Source organism: Chiloscyllium plagiosum, unplaced genomic scaffold (assembly GCF_037043375.1).
Source record: "Chiloscyllium plagiosum isolate Xiang-an unplaced genomic scaffold, Cpla_swu_hap1 HiC_scaffold_12, whole genome shotgun sequence".
Classification (NCBI taxonomy): domain Eukaryota; kingdom Metazoa; phylum Chordata; class Chondrichthyes; order Orectolobiformes; family Hemiscylliidae; genus Chiloscyllium; species Chiloscyllium plagiosum.
The window spans coordinates 44,686,241-44,706,064 of record NW_028270150.1 but is presented as its reverse complement, the minus strand read 5'-3'; the positions used below and the strand labels follow the sequence as shown (position 1 = coordinate 44,706,064).

At 40.4% G+C, this 19,824-nt stretch overlaps 1 protein-coding gene across 28 annotated transcripts in view; it reads left to right on the top strand.

Annotated features, from left to right (window-relative positions):
• The window catches only part of stxbp5l (syntaxin binding protein 5L), a 546,418-nt gene extending 527,011 nt beyond the window's left edge, over positions 1-19,407 (top strand). For 26 of the 28 annotated variants that reach the window (XM_087992753.1, XM_087992749.1, XM_087992757.1 and 23 more), the window contains 3 exons: positions 5,778-5,889; positions 8,442-8,662; positions 18,960-19,407. In XM_087992753.1, coding sequence (XP_087848879.1) covers positions 5,778-5,889; positions 8,442-8,662; positions 18,960-19,001 — 375 coding nt within the window. In that variant the 3' untranslated portion in view covers positions 19,002-19,407. The remainder of the gene's footprint in view (positions 1-5,777; positions 5,890-8,441; positions 8,663-18,959) is intronic. The other 2 variants (XM_087992760.1, XM_087992758.1) reach the window with 1 other exon arrangement.
• The last annotated feature ends 417 nt before the right edge of the window (positions 19,408-19,824 follow it).

The following is a 19,824-nucleotide window of genomic DNA, read 5'->3' as shown; positions in this document are numbered from 1 at the left end:
AAATAGCTAGAGCCTTAGCAGATATCTTTGCAGCATCCTTGAACATGGGTGAAGTTCCGGACAACTGGAGAATTGTCCCCTTGTTTAAGAAAGGTACAAGGATAATCCAGGTAATTATAGACTGGTAAGCCTGACATCACTGGGAGGGACGTTGCTGGAGAAGATACTGAGGAATTGGATCTATTCCCATTTGGAAGAAAATGGGCAGATCAGTTAGGCAGACAGGTTTTGTGCAGGGAAGGTGCCAACTTAATAGAATTCTTTGAGGAAGTGACAAAGTTGATTCATGAGGGAAGAGCTATGGATGTTATATACATGGATTCAGTAAGGCATTTGATAAGGTTCCCCATGTTAAGCTTATGGAGAAAGTGAAGTCACATGGGGACCAGGGTGAACTAGCTAGATGGATAAAAAAGCTAGCTGGGCAAGAGGAGACAGAGAGTAGTAGTGGAAGGGAGTTTCTCAAAATGGAGAACCGTGACCAGTGGTGTTCCACAGGAACCCGTGCTGGGACCACTGTTGTTTGTCATATACATAAATGATTTGGAGGAAGGTATAGGTGGTCTGATTAGCAAGTTTGCAGATGACACTGAGATTGGTGGAGTAGCAGATTGTGAAGGGGACTGTCAGAGTATACAGCAGAATATAGATAGATTGGAGAGTTGGGCAGATGGAGTTCAATCCAGGCAAATGCAAAGTGATGCATTTTGGAAGGTCTGATTCAAGAGTAAACTTTACAGTAAATGGAAAAGTCCTGGGTAAAATTTGATGTACCGAGAGATCTGGGTGTTCAGGTCCATTGTTCCCTGAAGGTGGCATGCAGGTGAATAGCGTGGTCAAGAAGACATAGGCATGCTTTCCTTCATTGGATGGGGTATTGATTACAGGAGATGGCAGGTTATGTTACAGTTGTATAAGACTTTGGTTTGGCCACATTTGGAATACTGCCTACAGTTCTGATCACCACATTAGCAGAAGGACGTGGATTCTTTGGAGAGGGTGCAGAGAAGGTTCACCAGGATGTTGCCTGGTGTGGAGGGTTCTAACTGAGGAGACGTTGAGTAGTTTAGGATTATTTTCATTAGAAAGACGGAGGTTGAGGGGGGCACCTGATTGAGGTCTACAAAATCATGAGAGGTATACACGAGGTGGATAGCAAGAAGCTTTTTTCAGAGTGGGAGACTCATTGAAAAGGGGTCACAAGTTCATAGTGAGAGAGGAAAAGTTTAGGGGAGATATGTGTGGAAAGTTCTTCATGCAGAGGGTGGTGAATGCCTGGAACACATTGCCAGTGGAGGTGGTAGAGGCAGGCACAATAGCATCATTTAACGTGTATCTAGACAGACACATGAATGGGCAGGGAGCACAGGGATACAGACCCTTAGAAAATAGACAACAGGTTTAGATAGAGGATCTGGATCAGTGCAGGCATGAAGGACAGAAGGGCCTGTTCCTGCGCTGTAATTTTCTTTGTTCTTCTTTGTTCTTTTAAAGATCATTGGTTAAAGTGCAGGACATGCATGTCCCTGCAAACCTGAAGGATAGGAATGGCAGGACTTAGGAACTGTGGATGACAAGAAAATTGAAAGCTTAGTCAAAAGGTTAAAAAATGCATACAATTGGTCTAGGTAACTACAAACTGATAAAGCCCTTGAGGAATATAGAGAAATTAGGAAGAAATTTAAATGCAGAATTAGGAAAACTGAAAGGAGCCATGAAACGTCTTTAGCAAACAGGGTCAATGACAATCCCAGGCTTTTTATGCATATATTAGAAAAAGAGGGTAGCACTCAAGGATAAAGTTGGGAAGTTATTCGTGGAGCCACAGGAAGTGAGAGAGATCCTTAATGAATACTTTGTATTGGTATTCACCAAGGAGAAGCACATGACTGATGTTGAGATCAGGGATGAGTATGTGAAAATGTCAGTATATTGAAGGAGAAAATTTTGGGTATCCTAAATTGCATTAAGGTAGACAAGTCAAAGGGCCAGATAGAAGTGGGTACTGCAGGTGCGGGAGATTAGAGTCAAGAGATTAGAGTGGTGCTGGAAAGGCACAGCAGGTCAGCATCCGAGGAGCAGGAAAATTGGGAATGATGAAGGGCTTTTGCCAGAAAAGTAAATTATCCTGCTCCTTGGATGCTGCCTAACCTGCTGTGCTTTTCCAGCAACACTCTAATCTTGAAGTCCAAGGGCCAGATGGATTATATCCCAGGTTACTTCGAGGCAAGGGAAGAGGTACCTGGGGCATTAGCAGATATCTTCAAATCCTTTTTGACCGCAGGTAAGATTCCAGAGGACTGGAGTTTAGCCAATGTTGTTCCCTTGTTTAAGAAATGAAGAAAGGATAATCCAGGAAATTATCAGCTGGTGAGCCTGATGTCTGTGGTGGGAAAACTCTTGGAAAAGATGCTGAGGGGCAAGATATATGATCATTTGGAAGAAATTGGACTAGTTAGTTAAAGACAACGTGGATTTGTACGGGAAAGTTCATGTCTCACCAATCGGATTGAATTTTTTGAAGAGGCGATGAAAATTTTTGAACTAGCCATTTGGATACAGAACTGGCTCAAAGGTAGAAGTTAGAGGTTGGTGGTGGAGAGTTATTTTTCAGACTGGAGGCCTGTGACCAGTGGAGTGCCACAAGGATCGGTGGTGGGTCCACTATTTTTCATCATTTATATAAATGATTTGGAGGTGACCAGAAGAGATGTGGTTAGTAAATTTGCAGATGATACCAAAAGTGGAGGTGTAGTGGACAGCGAAGAAGGTTACCTCAGATTATAATGGGATCTTGATCAGATAGGCCAAAGGGCTGAGAAGTGGAAGATGGAGTTTAATTCAGATAAATGTGAGGTGCTGCATTTTGGGAAAGCAAATCTTAGTAGAACTTACACACTTAATGGTAAGGTCCTCAGGAGTGTTGCTGAACAAAGAGACCTTGGAGTGCAGGTTCATAGCTCCTTGAAAGGATAGTGAAGAAGGCGTTTGGTATGCTTTCCTTTATTGGTCAGAGTATAGAGTACAGGAGTTGGGAGGTCATGTTGCAGCTGTACAGGACATTGGTTAGGCCACTGTTGGAATATTGCGTGCAATTCTGGTCTCCTTCCTATCGGAAAGATGTTGTGAAACTTGAAAGGATTCAGAAAAGATTTACAAGGATGTTGCCAGGGTTGGAGGATTTGAGCTATGGGGAGAGGCTGAATAGGCTGGGGCTGTTTTCTCTGGAGGCTGAGGGGTGACCTTGTAGCGGTTTACAAAATCATGACGGGCATGGATAGGATAAATAGACAAAGTCTCTTCCCTGGGGTGGGGGAGTCCAGAACTAGAGGGCATAGGTTTAGGCTGAGAGGGGAAAGATATAAAAGAGATGAAAGGGACAACTTTTTCACACAGAGGGTGGTACGTGTATGGAATGAGCTGCCAGAGGAGGCTAGTATGATTGCAACATTTAAAAGGTATCTGGATGGGTATATGAATAGGAAGGGTTTGGAGGGATATGGGCGGATGCTGGCAGGTGGAACTAGATTGGATTGAGATATCTAATCAGCATGGACAAGTTGGACCGACGGGTCTGTTTCCATGCTGTACATTTCTATGACTCTATGATTATTGATGAGGGAGGAACTGTGGATGTAGTTTATATGGACTTTAGTAAGGCATTTGATAAAGTCCTACATGGCAGATTGGTACAAAAACTAAACTCACATGGGATTGGGGATAGGCTGGCTAGATGGTACAAAACTGGCTTGGTCATAGAAGACAAAGGATAGCAATGGAAGGGTGTTTTTCATAATGGAGACAATAACTAGTGATCCACAGGGATCAGTCTTAGGTCCTCTGTGTGTTTTCTATATAAATGATCTGGAGGAAAATGTAGATGGTCTGGTTAGTAATTTTGCAGATGACATGAAGATTGGTGGAGTTGATGATAGTTCCGACGATTGTAAAAGAATACAACAGGATATAGATTGATAGATTGGCGACTTGGACACTGAAGTTTCTGCTGGAGTTTAATTCAAACAAATGCGAGTTGATGTAATTTGGAGGATCACATTTAGATGTGAATTATACTGTAAATGGCAGAACCCTTAGGAACATTAACATACGGACAGTTCCCTAAAGTGGCAACACAGGTGGCCAAGGTGATGAATCGAGTGTGTGTTGCTGGAAAAGCACAGTAGGTCAGGCAGTATCTGAGGAGCACGAGAAACAACCTATCAGGTATAAGCCCTTCACCAGGTCTGATGCCCAAAACGTTGATTCTCCTGCTCCTCGGATGCTCCCTGACACGCTGTTGCTTCCAACAACATACTCTTGAGTCTGATCTCCAGCATCTGCAGTCCTCACTTTCTTCTGGCCAAGATGATGAAGAAGGCATATGGCATGCTTGCCTTCATCAGCCATGGCATGGAGTACAAGAGTTGGCAGACTATGTTGCAGCTATATACAACCCTTGTTCGGCCACATTTGGAGTATTGTGTGCAGATTTGGTCGCTGCAATACCAGATGGATATGGGAGCTTGGGAAAGAGTGCAGAACAGGTTCACCAGGATGTTGCCTGGTCTCAAGGACATTGGCTAGGAGGAAAGGTTAAAAAGAGTAGGATTGTTTTCACTGGAAGGACGGCGGCTGAGAGGAAACCTGTTAGAGGTCTACAAAATTATGAGAGGTATAGATAGGTTGGATAGTCAGAGGCTTTTTCCCAGGGTTGAAGTTTCAATTACAAGGGGGCAAAGGTTCATTATGAGAGGGGGAAAGTTTAAGGGAAATGTATGAGACAAGTTTTTCACATAGAGAGTGGTAGGAACCTGGAACACACTGCCAGAAGAGATGGTGGAAGCAGGCACATTGGTGACATTTAAAAAGCATCTGGATGGTTATATGAATAGGGAAGGAATTTAGGAATAAGAACTGAATAAGGGAAGAAAGCTTGTTTTTTAGTTTAGTTAGGGCATGATGATTGGCACAGACTTGGAGGGCCAAAGAGTCTGGTTCTGTGCTGTAACTCTCTTTGTTCTTTATATAGAAATGTCAGTCAACCTACCTCACAAAACTGAAAGAAAATATCACATTAGTAGTTTGTACTTTGTACCATAAGATAATATACAAAGTAATGTTAAAGTTAACAAAACATTTTTTCAGAACAAATTACATCTAATGCTTTTCCTTGGACATGTTTCTTTTTGATTGCCCTATGTTTAAAAAAAAACTAATCAACTTGGTGGAAAATTCAAGATCAAATAGTTATTTCTGGCTTCGCCCAAACTATGATTTTGAATGGTTTCAGTAGTTAATATCAGCTAGAATGACACTCTGTGCATTGCAGCAGCAGCAGCTCCGGGAATAATTGCTTATTTTGGCTTAAGACCACAACTTGTTGAAAATAAAATGTATCAAATAAAACTCCATGAATTTAAGTATAGTTTAATATATATCACTCATGTTAATTGAAAGTGGCTTATCTAAATCTATTTGTATTGCTTCACTGTTTGTAAACCATTTGGTTACTGACCAAATTGAATAGAAGAAAATTAGTTTTCTGTATTATAGCAGGTATCTAAGCTCACTGATAATTGCAGTAAGATTAATTACCGGGGCTGCCTCAAACCTTGCAACCAGAGGCCACAGTAACAATTCTGGTGAATTGTCTCCTTATTGTTGCTACAATTAATTATCTTAGCTAAATAATTACAACTAGTCAATACCATTTCTCTCAGCTGCCTTTTTTATTCATGAATTTGTGGTTATTGACACTAAATTTCCACTTTTTTCAGGAAATGCTTGGAGATTTGTTTAGCCCTATTGAAACTCCAGAAGCCCAAAACAGAGGCTTCTTAAAGGGGCTGTTTGGTGGAAGTGGACAAACATTTGACAGAGAAGAGCTATGTAAGTTGGTCAGGAGGTGCAGTAGCATGTCATCACAACATTTCCCAATTGTCATAATTTAAACATTCTTTTACACTGTTTTTGGTCAGACACGTTGACATTAAAATATTTTATATGATAAGTAAAATAAGGATAGGTTTATTTTCAAATTTATGTTTCATAATATGATGGAAGGGCAAATTTCCTCACTTTTTTTGTACCAATTTGCCTTCCTCCCCTCTTCTCAAATTAAAAGTTTATTTTTCTTTTCTTTAAGTGAGCTATGTGTTTTCATAATATATGCATGTTGCTATGGAGTAAGTAAATATGTTCCAATATCTATTCAAATTCTAAAGAACACACAACGTTTGTATGTAGGTGCAGCAAGCAATTATGAAAGCAAATAGCAAGGATGTTGAAGCATAATAAATAAGTCTAACAATAATTGTGCAGAGTTTTAATGAAAACACACGTAGACATTAAACCTCCATATTTAATAAAATATATTCTTACTTCAGAAGTAACATGATGAAGGTTTACCAGATGGAACAACACACATCCTTGGAACCAATGATAAGGAATTGAGTAAATTGGGTCGAAGTTCTCTAGACTTTAGAAGAATGAGAAGTACTTTCATTGAAATATTTAAAATCATGCATGGGATTGACAGGATAAGTACTGAGATGTTGAGTGAATCATTCATTTTTGTTGGGTTCCTTGCTCACATGCTCAAAGTAACAGACATATAACAACATCATAACAGGAGTAGGCCATATAGTCTATTGAGCGTACTCCTTCATTCAATTAGATCATGGCTGACCATCTACCTCAATGCCACTTTCCTGCAATATCCTTGATGTCTTCCGTCTCAAAATCCCTTGATGTCAATTGTCTCTAGAAATATATCAAATTATGTCTTGATCTTGCTCAATTACTAAGTTTCCACAGCCAATGAAGTAGACAATTCGGAACATTCACCACACTCTGCATGAAGCAATTCCTCAATCTTAAATGGCGTTCTCATTATCCTGAGACAATGTCCCCTGGTTTTAGGTTCCCAGCCAAGGGAGACATTTCCATACCCTTTCTAATATACCTTGTAAGAATTTTGTAAGTTTCAAATGAAGTTACCCCTCCTTCTTGAATCTCTACAAAATATCTCTACGGACCAGCACTTCTGGCACTCCTGGCTGTTCATCTGTCCCCTGGAAAAATGTCCTGCAGCTACTCTGTGATATCACTGTACCTGGAACCAGGGAGGCAATATTCCATCCTGGAGCCACATTTAGGACCACAAACATTCTAGCCGTTTCCCCTAATTAATGAATCCCCTATTAATATTCTTATTCATGTATTATAATCTATTCTGTTCTTCCTCTCTTCCCTTATACTGTTGAGTCATAAACATGACCATTGTGGAAAATGAAAAAGTGATTAACAAGTGGGACACTAGACTGAGGGAGAAACTTCTGCACTACCTACTTTATTCTTTTGGACTGCCCGATGGCTCATCCATCCAATTTGCTTGCAAGGTCTTAGCTGTAGTGTGATCACCTCTCCAAAATGCTATCCACCTAGTTCTCAAGCCCATGGCACAGTGCCTCTTGCCACTGCTGGAGCTCAGGTTTCTGCAGTTGATGACAGTTTGTATACATTTGGTGGTCAAAGACACTGGTACCATCCATAACTTCCTACCTGTCAGAGAACACATTTTACTTGACCCAAAAAAACCCAAAGAACTGCAGATATTGGAAAACCAAAACAAGAGTGAAAACCTGCTAGAAAATCTCAGCTCTGGCAGCATTTGTGGAGGGGAAACAGAGTTAGGTTTCAGGTCTAGTAACTCTTTGAAGAAGGCTGTTATTTCTTTGTCAGAGCTCTTAAATTTATATTTAAACACTCATTCATTCCACCACCAATCCACAAGGCCTGCAGTATAATGGTTTACAAAATTCATTATGGTAACTCACTAAATTTCTTTCCACAGCATCTGTAAAACCCATTACCTCCATCAACATGACAAACAAGAGCAGCATTCATTTGAAAACATCAACTCTTGCAAGTTTCTTTCCATGCCACACACACATCCTGACACTGGAATTATAACTTTCATTTTTACCATCACAATGTATGTGATGATTTTCATTCTTTTCCAGATTTATTAATTGAATTTAAGCCAATGTGGTGGGATCTGAATTTGTGTTTCATAGCATTTGTCTTGACCTCTGAATTACGATCTGGTGATATTAGCACTAAACTACCAGCATCCCCTTTTCCTACTAGAAATGCTCCATTATCACAAACTCTAGAATCAACTTGCAAATTTGCTTTAGCTACTGTTTCCAACATCAAAATAATTTTAAAAACATATGCAATGTCCATTTAATTGTTTAATCCCTTTGGCATAGCTTCCTAAATGTCCTGCTGATACACACTACAGAAGAAATTTTAAAAATCCTAAAGTCCAGCTATGTGTTTTACCACTCTCTGGACAAAATAAATGTAGGCATTTGTTTTTTGGGATATTGAAAACCATCCAGTAAATATATTTTCCTAATATTTCTACTCTTTAGTTGGTGAAGCTTCAGCAGGCAAGGCATCTCGGACTCTTGCCCAGCATATCCCTGGACCTGGTGGAATTGAGGGAGTTAAGGGTGCAGCATCTGGAGTTGTTGGAGATCTAGCCCGTGCTCGGATTGCTTTGGATGAACGTGGACAGAGACTGGGTGAACTGGAAGACCGAACTGCAGCCATGATGGCGAGCGCAGAGACATTCTCTAAACATGCACATGAGGTAAAAACACTTACTTAAAGAATTTTCACCTTGCAACAAATAGAATAAGTGAAAGGGAGAGGTGGTGACATATCAGGAATGTCATATGGTGGGAATAGGAATCCAGAACCCAGGTTAATGATCTAGAGTCATAGATTCAAATTCCCCTGCTACAAACAGTGAAATCTGAATTTTGTCAATCTGTAATAACAAAACAACTACCCCAATGGTGACCACATAACTATTGTCAATTGTCATAACAGCCAATCTGGTCATTGCTGTCCTTTGTTTAAGAAAGGACATTTGCTGTCCTTATCTGGTCTGGCCTACATGTGACTTTGACCACAATAAGAAGATTGATTCTTAACTGTCCCAAGGCATTTAGGGTTCAGCAAAAATGCTGGCCTGGCCACCAATGGCCATATCCCATGAACAAGTTCAAAACATTCGAATTTCTAGGGACTGCGTAAGTAAGATCACATATCAAGATTTCAAGTTCTAAGACAAACAAACTAGAAGGAACTTTGTCTTAATCTTACACTAAAGAGAATTTCTCCTTCTGACTTTGAACACAACTGACAATCTCATACCACAGTTATTATTTTACTCCCTTTAAATGGACCAGTCAGATAGTTCTGGGATTAGAGTCTATCTTCAACTCTGAGGCTGACACGAGAGGTTCCTTAGCTAGCCCAAAATATGTAAATCTTCCATTCTCCTTTTAAATTCCCACAGATGCATTCTCTTCAATTGGAATGTAAGCTCCCACTTGCATTGTGTAATGAATACGAGAATCATCATTTTTCTCTGCTTCCGGTACACAACATCTATCTCAATATTCCTGCTATCCCCTATTCCTCTATTTCAGTTTTTGTAGACTAACTTTGTCTGAGAGGTTCAGTGATGTGTTATGTTAAGAAAACCTCTAAGACAATCGTATAATGACTTTCTAAGGGCTCTTCCCTTCTCAAAGTCATTTCTATGACAACTTGAATCACACCAGACATTATATGCAGGTATAAATGCTAATTAGCTATTTTCCAGACTCCAACTGTATTCTAACTTGAAATTAAACTGACTTTAAATTAACCATTTATAAAGCCTAATATTCCTAAAACTGCCATGTAAGACTTGGAAACGAACAATCTCCTCAGTCAGCACAGCTGCTCTTGCTTTTTTCAATGGATGTGAATAGCTTGTACCTTCTCAACAAACCTCTTGACTTATGGTCCTTTCAATTCCACAGCAACCAAGCCACTGAATTGTTCAGCAGACCTTTGGCCAGGTCATATGAACTTCTTCCTCCTTCCATTTTACCTTAAAGAGCTCCAAATCATAACCATCTTATAAACTTTATACTTGTAATAACTGTTGGAAAGCTAGGACAGAAATTTGACCTAATCTTTCATTGTCAGTCTCTGAGCTGAAGCACTGATGAAACTTTCACTTGCTCATGAAATTCAATAGCACATGAGAAAACTCAAATTTGAGTTTTCCTACAACACCTTACCGTGTGACATGTGACCCAAACAGGTTTTCCACTGGGAAGTCATTAATTGATAAATGGGCTTGCTTCCTGCTGGACAGAGAAAATCCTGAATGACAACACAAGACTAGGTCATCCGGTCATTAACTCATGTGGAGAGTCCAAGTCCTGATCCCAAAGTTGTCGTTTAATTCCAGAGCTGCCTCTTCTGACACTGGGAAAAGAATCTTATCCTGGAGGGTGGGATACCAGTTCTGTGATCCCCAGTTTAAGTGTCCAAAAGATTCCAATCCTCACTATGAGTTTGTCTGGAGATATTGAGGACCTGTAGAGAAAACAGTTCTGATCTCGTTCTCTCTTTCCTTCCCCCCCACCATATCTTTCCCCCTCACCCACACAAAGACAGTGGGGTTTACCTTCTTTCCGAGGCTGTTGTGTCCTCCTGGAAGAAGGGCTTATGCCCGAAACGTTAATTCTCCTGCTCCTTGGATGCTGCCTAAACTGCTGCGCTTTTCCAGCAACACATTTTTCAGCTCTGATCTCCAGCATCTGCAGTCCTCACTTACTCCTGGAATCCCCAGTGTTTGGAAATCCATAGGCCACAATTAAACTTGAAGCTTTTAACCTCTTTAGCATATTTAAATAGCAGTCCCTCACCTGGGAATGGGTTGGATTCCCACCCCACTACTATGTCTCAGTAAAACTTGGAGGCTGACTACTTGGACAAAATTTGTTTTGAAATTTTTAAGCTTTAACATCTAAGCCCTCAGCCAAACCCAAACTCACTCAGGTTAACATTACACCAAATGAAAGGTTAGGTTCTTCCAATCCAGTGTGAGTGAATTATTTCATACTGTTACCAATATTTCCCAGCTGTTTCCCAGTAGATGAAGTGGAAGATGGCTTGGGTAACTGCAATGGCTCAGGCTCGGGGGGTAGTCCACAGAGCTGCACCATGTACAATAGCAGAGAGAGTGCCTCACACCTGATGACCAGCTTTTTACCCACAATCAGAGGGAGCAGTGCTCCCATCTGCCCAATTTCCACCACATCTTGTCACTCTAGCCTTGATTTACCTTGCCCCCCAAAAGACAATTCAAAATAGTCACAAATGTTCATGAATCTATGCACTGGCAATGGATCTGAGTTGAAAATGCTGATGTCATCCATGTACAGATGAGTCAATAGATAACATGATGAGATGACAAATTTGCACTAAAAATGACAACATCCTATAAAACATCCAGTTGATGCAAATAACTTAGAGTGACAGTGAGTCAGATTCACAAAATGGGATTTTTGCTTCAGAAACTCACTGAAGTGAATTTAGCAGTTAGCAATGAAGGAACAGCTTTCACTGTGCATCTTTCACATCCAGAAACCTATAGCACACTTGTCAGTGATGTGGTATAATGTGATTCATGTACATCATGATGCAATTGAACACATGACTCCAACATCAGTAAGAGATACCAGTTTAGAATCAGCATTTGAAGAGAAAACTGTACCTGATTAAACCATCTGCAGATACAAATAAAGTGTCGACAGACGAAGAGCCTTGCTTAATGATAAGGACCAAGCATCCTCAGTTACAATGCATATTGCAGTCACTCACAGCCAAAGATAGTCCAGACAGTATTCGATGTACAGAAAGCAGAATTGTCTTAAAGCACAAGATAAAAGCAAAATAGATTACCAGTAATGTCCACATCTACTTGATCTCAGCACTTCTGTGACAGAAAAATCAAAGAGACTATTCAACAAATCTGTTGAAGAACACAGATCAGGAAATAAAAAGTGAATATAAAATACATTTAAATTATTATTTAGCTTCTTGTACAAAGACACACATGGGATTAATGGAAAAACATAAGCAGAAAAAAATTAACTTTTGGTTAAAAATCTGCAACATTAATGTTCTTGAATAAAATTCCACCTGTAAAATATTTTTTCAGGGAAAGATAGATGATTTGGCATAATTATTACATAATACATAATTACATAATATTATTACATAACATCTCTGAGGATCACCTCATTTTTGGGGTGGAGAGGCTTATGCATACCAATGAACCCGAGAGCTAAACCTTCTGAAATGTAACTCCTGGCGCGGTCATCCATGACAGTAAGATCAAGGGGAAGTTCCAGACAAAGCACAGTCCATGAAGACCTCAATGTGGGATCAGACAGAGAATGATGGCTGAACTTAAATTAGAGCAACACACTGATTGTGAGGCTACAACAGCAAAGGGCTGCAAATTGTCTTGGTCTCCATGCCACTTGGTTTTGACCCCTATCTGTCAAAGTCTGTATGGCAGCTGTCTGTGCACCAGCCTCCCCACACACAGGTATCCTCTCAAGAGGTACCAATCCTAGTTACATTCCAGACAAAAGTTATAGTGGCATATTAGGCAGGATTGTGAAATCTGGAAGCCCTCAGTCACAAACTGACACATTAGGTGGTGGGTGTCAGATTCAGTCGTCTTGCTCCTGGATGCGGCAGATAGAGCATTTCAGCAGCTGTGCCTATGACTGAGCTACCTGTTTAGGATCTAAAGCAAATCAGAAATTACTGGATAAACTCAGAACCTAGCAGCATCTGTGGAGAGAAATCAGAGTTAATGTTTCAGATCCAGTGACACTCCAGCAGAATGGAGTTTAAGATCCGCTCTGCTCAGCCCAGTAGGCAACTGGAAAAGGTGCCCTAACAACAGTTTGCCTCAAAACCTCTAACTGAATTACCAAATCCAGAGGGATCACCCACATGTGATCAGAAGCAAAGAATAATAAACTTTGGAGCCTGGAATGTAAGAACCCAATAGACCCAGCTTACAGAGACTGAACTGAGAGAAGAACTGCGATCATAGCCAGAGAACTGAAGAAATGCCAGATCGACCTAGCTATTCTTTCCGAAACCCGCCTTACAGACAAAGGGCAACTGAAAGAGGTGAAAGGTAATTACATCCTCTTCTGAAAAGGAAAGGCAGCTGATGAACTTATCAGTTACCTCTCTGAACTTCCTGTGGGGATCAACAACCAGCACATGATCATCCATCTGATGCTCAACAACAACCGGAAGACAAGATAATACTTCTTGAAGACTTCAATGCCAGGGTTGGTTAATGCCACAACCTTTAGAATGACAACATAGGAAAGGAAGGTATTGGCAACATCGAAGATCCTTGGATGCTGCCTGAACTGCTGTGCTCTTCCAGCACCACTGATCCAGAATCTGGTTTCCAGCATCTGCAGTCATTGTTTTTACCTCATTAGCAACATCAATTCCAGTAGAGTTCTTCTTCTCACAAAATGCACTGTGTACAACCTCACCATCACAAACACTTTCTTCCAGTAGAAAAACAAGTTCAAAGCATTTTGGAGGCACCCACATCAAAACAATGGCACCTCATTAATTATGTTGTTGTTTGCTCCAGGGCTGTTGGGATGTGAATGTCACCAAAGCTATGATTGGCTCAGAAGATTGCTAGAAAGATCACCACGTTATCCATTCCACAATGCTCGTCAGACTACACAGAAAGAGGAGGGTTCAGAAGAAGGACTCCTGGCCAAGATTTGACATCAAGAGCCTGGATGACAAAGTCACTATGCAACAGGCCTCACTTACTAAAAACCTACTTCAGGAATACCCAGAGGACATGGGAGAACACTGGAGTTTGCTTAAATCAACCATTCTCAGTACCAGCAATAACATCCTCCAGTACAAGTCCAGAAACCATAAGATCAGATTCGGCAAGAATAGCAAACGAAGAAATTGAACAGCTTATCTCCAAGAAAAAGACAGCCTTCTGTGAGGCAGAATAACGTCAACTGCAAGGCCAAAAGAGGGGCCAATGCCAAAGCTAAGGCTGATGTTCAGAAGAGTGTAAGGGAGCTCAAAAACAAATGGTGGACTAATAAGGCCTTGGAAAAACAGCAGCTGGCAGATCCCAGTGACACAAGAGATTTCTTCAGCACCACCAATGCACCATATGGCACAAGCTTCCATGGTCTAAACCTCCTGCACTTTAAAGGCTGACAGAAACTGCTCAAGGAGGTAAAAACAATGACTGCAGATGCTGGAAACCAGATTCTGGATTAGTGGTGCTGGAAGAGCACAGCAGTTCAGGCAGCATCCGAGGACAGGCAAAATCCGAGGACAGGCAAACCAAAATGTCGATTTTGCCTGTCCTCGGATTTTGCCTGTCCTCGGATGCTGCCTGAACTGCTGTGCTCTTCCAGCACCACTAATCCAGAAACTGCTCGAGGGCAACAAGGCAATAAACATTCACTGGAGAAAGTAATCCCAAAATCTCCTCAACCATAGCATCATTGTTAACCTGGAAATCATCAATCCCCAAATCCCCAGAAATCTAAGCAAGTTTGTTAAAAAGAACTCAATTTTCCTTCAAGTAAAGATGTAATTTTTCAATTAACGACAAAATTGTCCATGAATCCCAGAAAGCTTGTATCCAAGTTCAGTGGATAATAAGCAAATGGGATGTTGGTCTTTATTTCAAAGAAAATGGAGTATTAAAGTAGGGAAGTTTTGCTAAAATTATACAAGGCAACAATCAGACCACAGCTAGAATACCAAAGTTTTGGACCCCTTGCTTAATGATAAGGAGCAAGCATCCTCAGAGACAGTGCATAAAGACTGAAAATACTATAGTTCGAGTACTTTAGATGGGTCAGTCTTTGTCCAATATGTATAGGATGGCTTCCTGACACAGTACGTAGACAAGCCAACAAGAGGCGAGGCCACATTAGATTTGGTATTGGGTAATGAACCTGGTCAGGTGTTAGATTTGGAGGTAGGCGAGCACTTTCGTGATACTGATCACAATTCAGTTATGTTTACTTCAGTGATGGAAAGGGATATGTATATACTAAGGGAAAGAGTTATTGCTGGGGGAATTATGATGCAATTAGGCAAGATTTAGGATGCATAGGATGGGAAAGGAAATTGCAGGGGATGGGCACAATTGAAATGTGGAGCTTATTCAAGGAACAGCTTCTGCACGTCCTTGATAAGTATGTACCTGTCAGACAGGGAGGAAGTGGTCGAGAGAGGGAGCCGTGGTTTACTAAATAAGTTGAATCTCTTGTCAAGAGGAAAAAGGCTTATGTTAGGATGAGACATGAAGACTCACCTCAGGCAGTTGAGAGTTACAAGTTAGCCAGGAAAGACCAAAAGAGAGAACTTTCTCATGTCCCCTCCCTCAGCCAGGAGGGGACATGAGAAGTCATTAGAAGATAGGATCAAGGAAAACGCTAAAGCTTTCTATAGGTATATCAGGAATAAAAGCATGACAAGAGAAAGATTAGGGCCAATCAAGGATATAGGGGAAGCGCTAAATGAATTTTTTTCGTCAGTATTCACACTGGAAAAAGACTATGGTGTCGAGGAGAAAGATGAGTTACAGGCCATTAGACTAGACTGGATTGAGTTTCACAAGGAGTTCTGGAAAGTGTGAAAATAGATAAGTCCCCTGGGCCAGATGGGTTTTATCCTAGGATTCTCTGGGAAGCCAGGGAAGAGATTGCTGAGCCTTTGGCTTTGATCTTTAAGTCATCATTGTCTACAGGAATAGTGCCAGAAGGCTGGAAGATAGCAAATGTCCTCTTGTTCAAGAAGGGGAGTAGAGACAACCCCGGTAATTATAGACCAGTGAGCCTTACTTCAGTTGTGGGTAAAGTGTTGGAAAAGGTTATAAGGGATAGGATTTATAATCATCTAGAAAGGAATAAGTTGATTCAGGATAGTCAACACGGTTTTATGAAAGGTAGTTCATGCCTCACAAATATTATTGAGTTCTTTGAGAAGGTGACCAAACAGGTGGATGAGGGTAAAGCGGTTGATGTGGTGTATATGGATTTCAGTAATGCGTTTGATAAGGTTCCCCATAGTATTGCACAAAATATAGAGGCATGGGATTGAAGTTGGTTTAGTGGTTTGGATCAGAAATTAGCTAGCTGAAAGAAGACAGAGGCTGGTTTTTGATGGGAAATGTTCATCCTGGAGTTCAGTTGCTGATGATGTATCCCAAGGATCTGTTTTGGGTCGACTGTTACTTGTCATTTTTATTAATGACCTAGATGAGGGCAAGAAGGATGGGTTAGTAAATTTGCGATGACACTAAGGTTAGTGGAGTTGGGATAGTGCTGAAAGATGTTGCAGGTTACAGAGGGACACAGATAAGCTGCAGAGCTGGGCTGAGAGGTGGCAAATGGAGTTTAATATGGAAACGTGTGAGGTGATTCACTTTGGAAGGAGCAACAGGAATAAAGGGTGCTGGGCTAATGGTAAGATTTTTGAAAGTGTAGATGAGCAGAGAGATTGTGGTGTCCATAGACACAGATCCCTGAAAGTTGCCACCCAGGTTGATAGGTTTGTTAAGAAGGCATACAGTGAGTTAGCTTTTATTGGTAGAGGGATTGAGTTTTGGAGCCACGAGGTCATGCTGCAGCTGTAAAAAAAACTCTGATGCAGCCGCACTTGGAATATTGCGTACAATTCTAGTCACTGCGTTATAGGAACGATGTGAATGCTTTGGAAAGGATTCAGAGGAGATTTACTAGGATGTTGCCTGGTATGGAGGGGAGGTCTTATGAGGAAAGACTGAGGGACTTGAGTCTGATTTCATTAGAGAGAAGAAGATTGAGAGGTGACTTAATTGAGACATATAAGATCATCAGAGGGTTAAGTAGGGTGGACAGTGAGAGCCTTTTTCCTCAGATAGTGATGGCTAGCACGAGAGGACACAGCCTTAAATTGAGGAGTGATAGATATAGGGCAGATGTCAGAGATAGTGTCGTTACTCAGAGAGTGGTAGGGGTATCGAATGCACTGCCTACAACAGTAGTAGACTCGACAACTTTAAGGGGGCTTAAATGGTCATTGGATAACATATGGATGAAAATGGAATAGTGTAGGATAGATAAGCTTCAGATTGGTTCCACAGGTCGGCGCAACATTGAGGTCGAAGGGCCTGTACTGCGCTGTGATGTTCTATGTTCTGTGTTCTATATGCAGACACCCTCAATCAATGATATTCCAGACCTTAAGATAAGGAAAGGTGTCTTTCCACTGGAGACAGACTTCAAAAGGTTCATTAGGTTGATACTAGATATCTTATGAGGAGATGTTGAGTAGAATGTGCCTGTACTCATTGCTATGTAGAAGAGTCAGAGTCAACCGTTTTGAAATATACAAGATTTTTACGGGACTTAACAGGTTAGATGCAGAAAGGTTGTTTCCCTTTGTGAAGTGTCTAGGACCAGAGGGCATAATCTGAGAATAAGAGATCGCAAAGCTATGAGGAGGTATTTCATCTCTTAAGAGGGTTGTGAATCTGAGGAATTCTCACCAGCCCTCTGTGGTAAAGGCCGGTTCATTCATGACAAAGATTGACAAGCTGATTTTTAATTTGTAAGGGAATCAAATGTGTTGGGGAAACAGCAGGAAAGTGGATTTGAGAGTTATTAGGTCTGCCAAGATTTCATTGAATAACAGAGCAGACACAGTGGGCCGAATGGCTGACTTCTGTTCCATGTCTTTTGGTCTTACTATGACAAATCATATGTAACATCTGTAAAATGTTGCTGAAACAAATTTTTCATTATATCATTCAATGTTTTCCCTTAAATGAATTATCCAGTATTTTTAATGAAACAGTGTAACTAATAGTAAAAATAGCACTAAAAATGAATTCCAATACTCAGTTAAGCATCCTTGTATTTAAAGGAATAGGTTGTACAGTAAAACAGGCAGATGTTGAAGCAGCATCATTAAACTGATCTAACAGCTAGCTAATTATGTATGTAGTATATGTTGAATATTCTCAAAAGTAACAAATCTCACTAATACCCTTTTTGTCAATATCAAATGGTATAATTAGAATTGAGCACATTAGCTATGCTGCATACTAACAGTTGCTGTCTGCTTGAAAGAAAATAACTGGGAAAACTTAAAATGCAATCATTACAAAAATCTAAATGAAGGCAGTGCCATATTCCTGTATGAGTAAGAGGCACTGATTAAATAGCACATTACAATCCTGGATATCCTACCTTAAATTATTGTCCTTTCCTTTACACTTGGGGAGTTTCTATTTCCTCAACCAAAGTTGAGGAAAATGAGGTGGCCCTCCATAACGTCCAACCCTGAGTATTGTTCCAATACTTCTGGAAATCGTCAGCGAGTTCAGCATACCTGCAGCAGCTGGAAGTGTGTTACACTCATCAGATGGAAGTGATGTCACAAGGGAACCTGCCTTATTTCCTTAGGTCTCCATTTCTCAAGGCTAACATATAAGCTTGTATTAATAAGGGGCGTTATCCCTAATTCCAGCACACTGAATATTAGTATTTAAAAATACCTGGATGCAATGTTTTTGGGTGCTTCTGAAAAGTAAGTTGTTTTCCCACACAGTAAACAAGTGAGAAAGAGACCTCTGGGGCTCAAAGCCATTGCTGGTATTTTTAGGTTCTGGTTGACTGTCTTCCTTCAGGCACAAGCTCCTGCCAATAGGTGTTTCTACATTAGGCTTGTGCTACAAAAGCGGTACTTGCCAGAAAAAGAGAAAAATAACTTGATTCAGCTCAAATTAGGTAACGTGCTCAACCTGATGTATCTGGGCAGAAAAATTACAGAAATTCATTCCCCTTAAGTAATTAACATTCAAAATTGAACACTGATTGTTTGTGGCGTGATCTACACACCTCTGTACCAGAAACCAGGTTTTTGTGTGCAAACAATGTTACTGAGGTTGTTTATGTCATTGCTTTTTTTCTGATAGCCTCTCACTTGGAATTTTCATTTCTCCTTTCCAGTTGATGCTGAAATGCAGAGATAAGAAATGGTATCAGTTCTGAAGACTTCAAGAGCTCTTAACAATGTATTAATTCAATAATGCCATTCAGGAAATGGACATTGTCTTCTTCCACTGGTTACTGAAAAGGAAATGACTTCTTCTTAAATCCCCATTCTCAAATATGATTGGAAAAATAAATCAAGTCCACAAATTCAACATCTGTTAAGCCTTTAGCTCAACCATGAGGTCTTATTCTTTTATTTTACTAGGAATTAATCCTAGAATATTATGTTTCTAGTTTGCTGAACTGCAAAAGTACACACATTTTGTTTAAGTAAAGCTTTGTAACACAGAATGGGGAAAGGAAACCTGGAAGTAACCGGTAGAGGCTCCTATAGAATAGACCTACTTCAACACATCTTTGCATGAAGAAACACCACCCTTATGATGAGAAACAAAAGCATGTTAGTGGGGGGAAGAGGGGGGGTTAATTTCTAGCATAAACAGAATATTAAAAATACTTCTATTTTTAAACCTGCATAGCAAAGCCAAAATGGACATGTGAACTACAATAGAGGGTGGGCTGATTTGAATGGTTGACTGAATGTATTGTTTGGCAAACTGGTAACCATGTCAAATAATAGATAACCTGGCAATGAATCTTTCATTTGCATTAAAGATTCCCTTTGCCACACAGTCTGCTTGGTATTAGCATATTGCTCTGGTATTGATAAAATAATACACTGAACATTTGATGTTAATAGCAATTGAACAGAAGGTCAGACCAGTAGATTGTACAATGTAACTGATGCAGTTCTTTCTTTACCAGAATGTAGGCAAACTGGTGAAAATCAGAGGACCTAACCAAACTTGCTCATATCTTA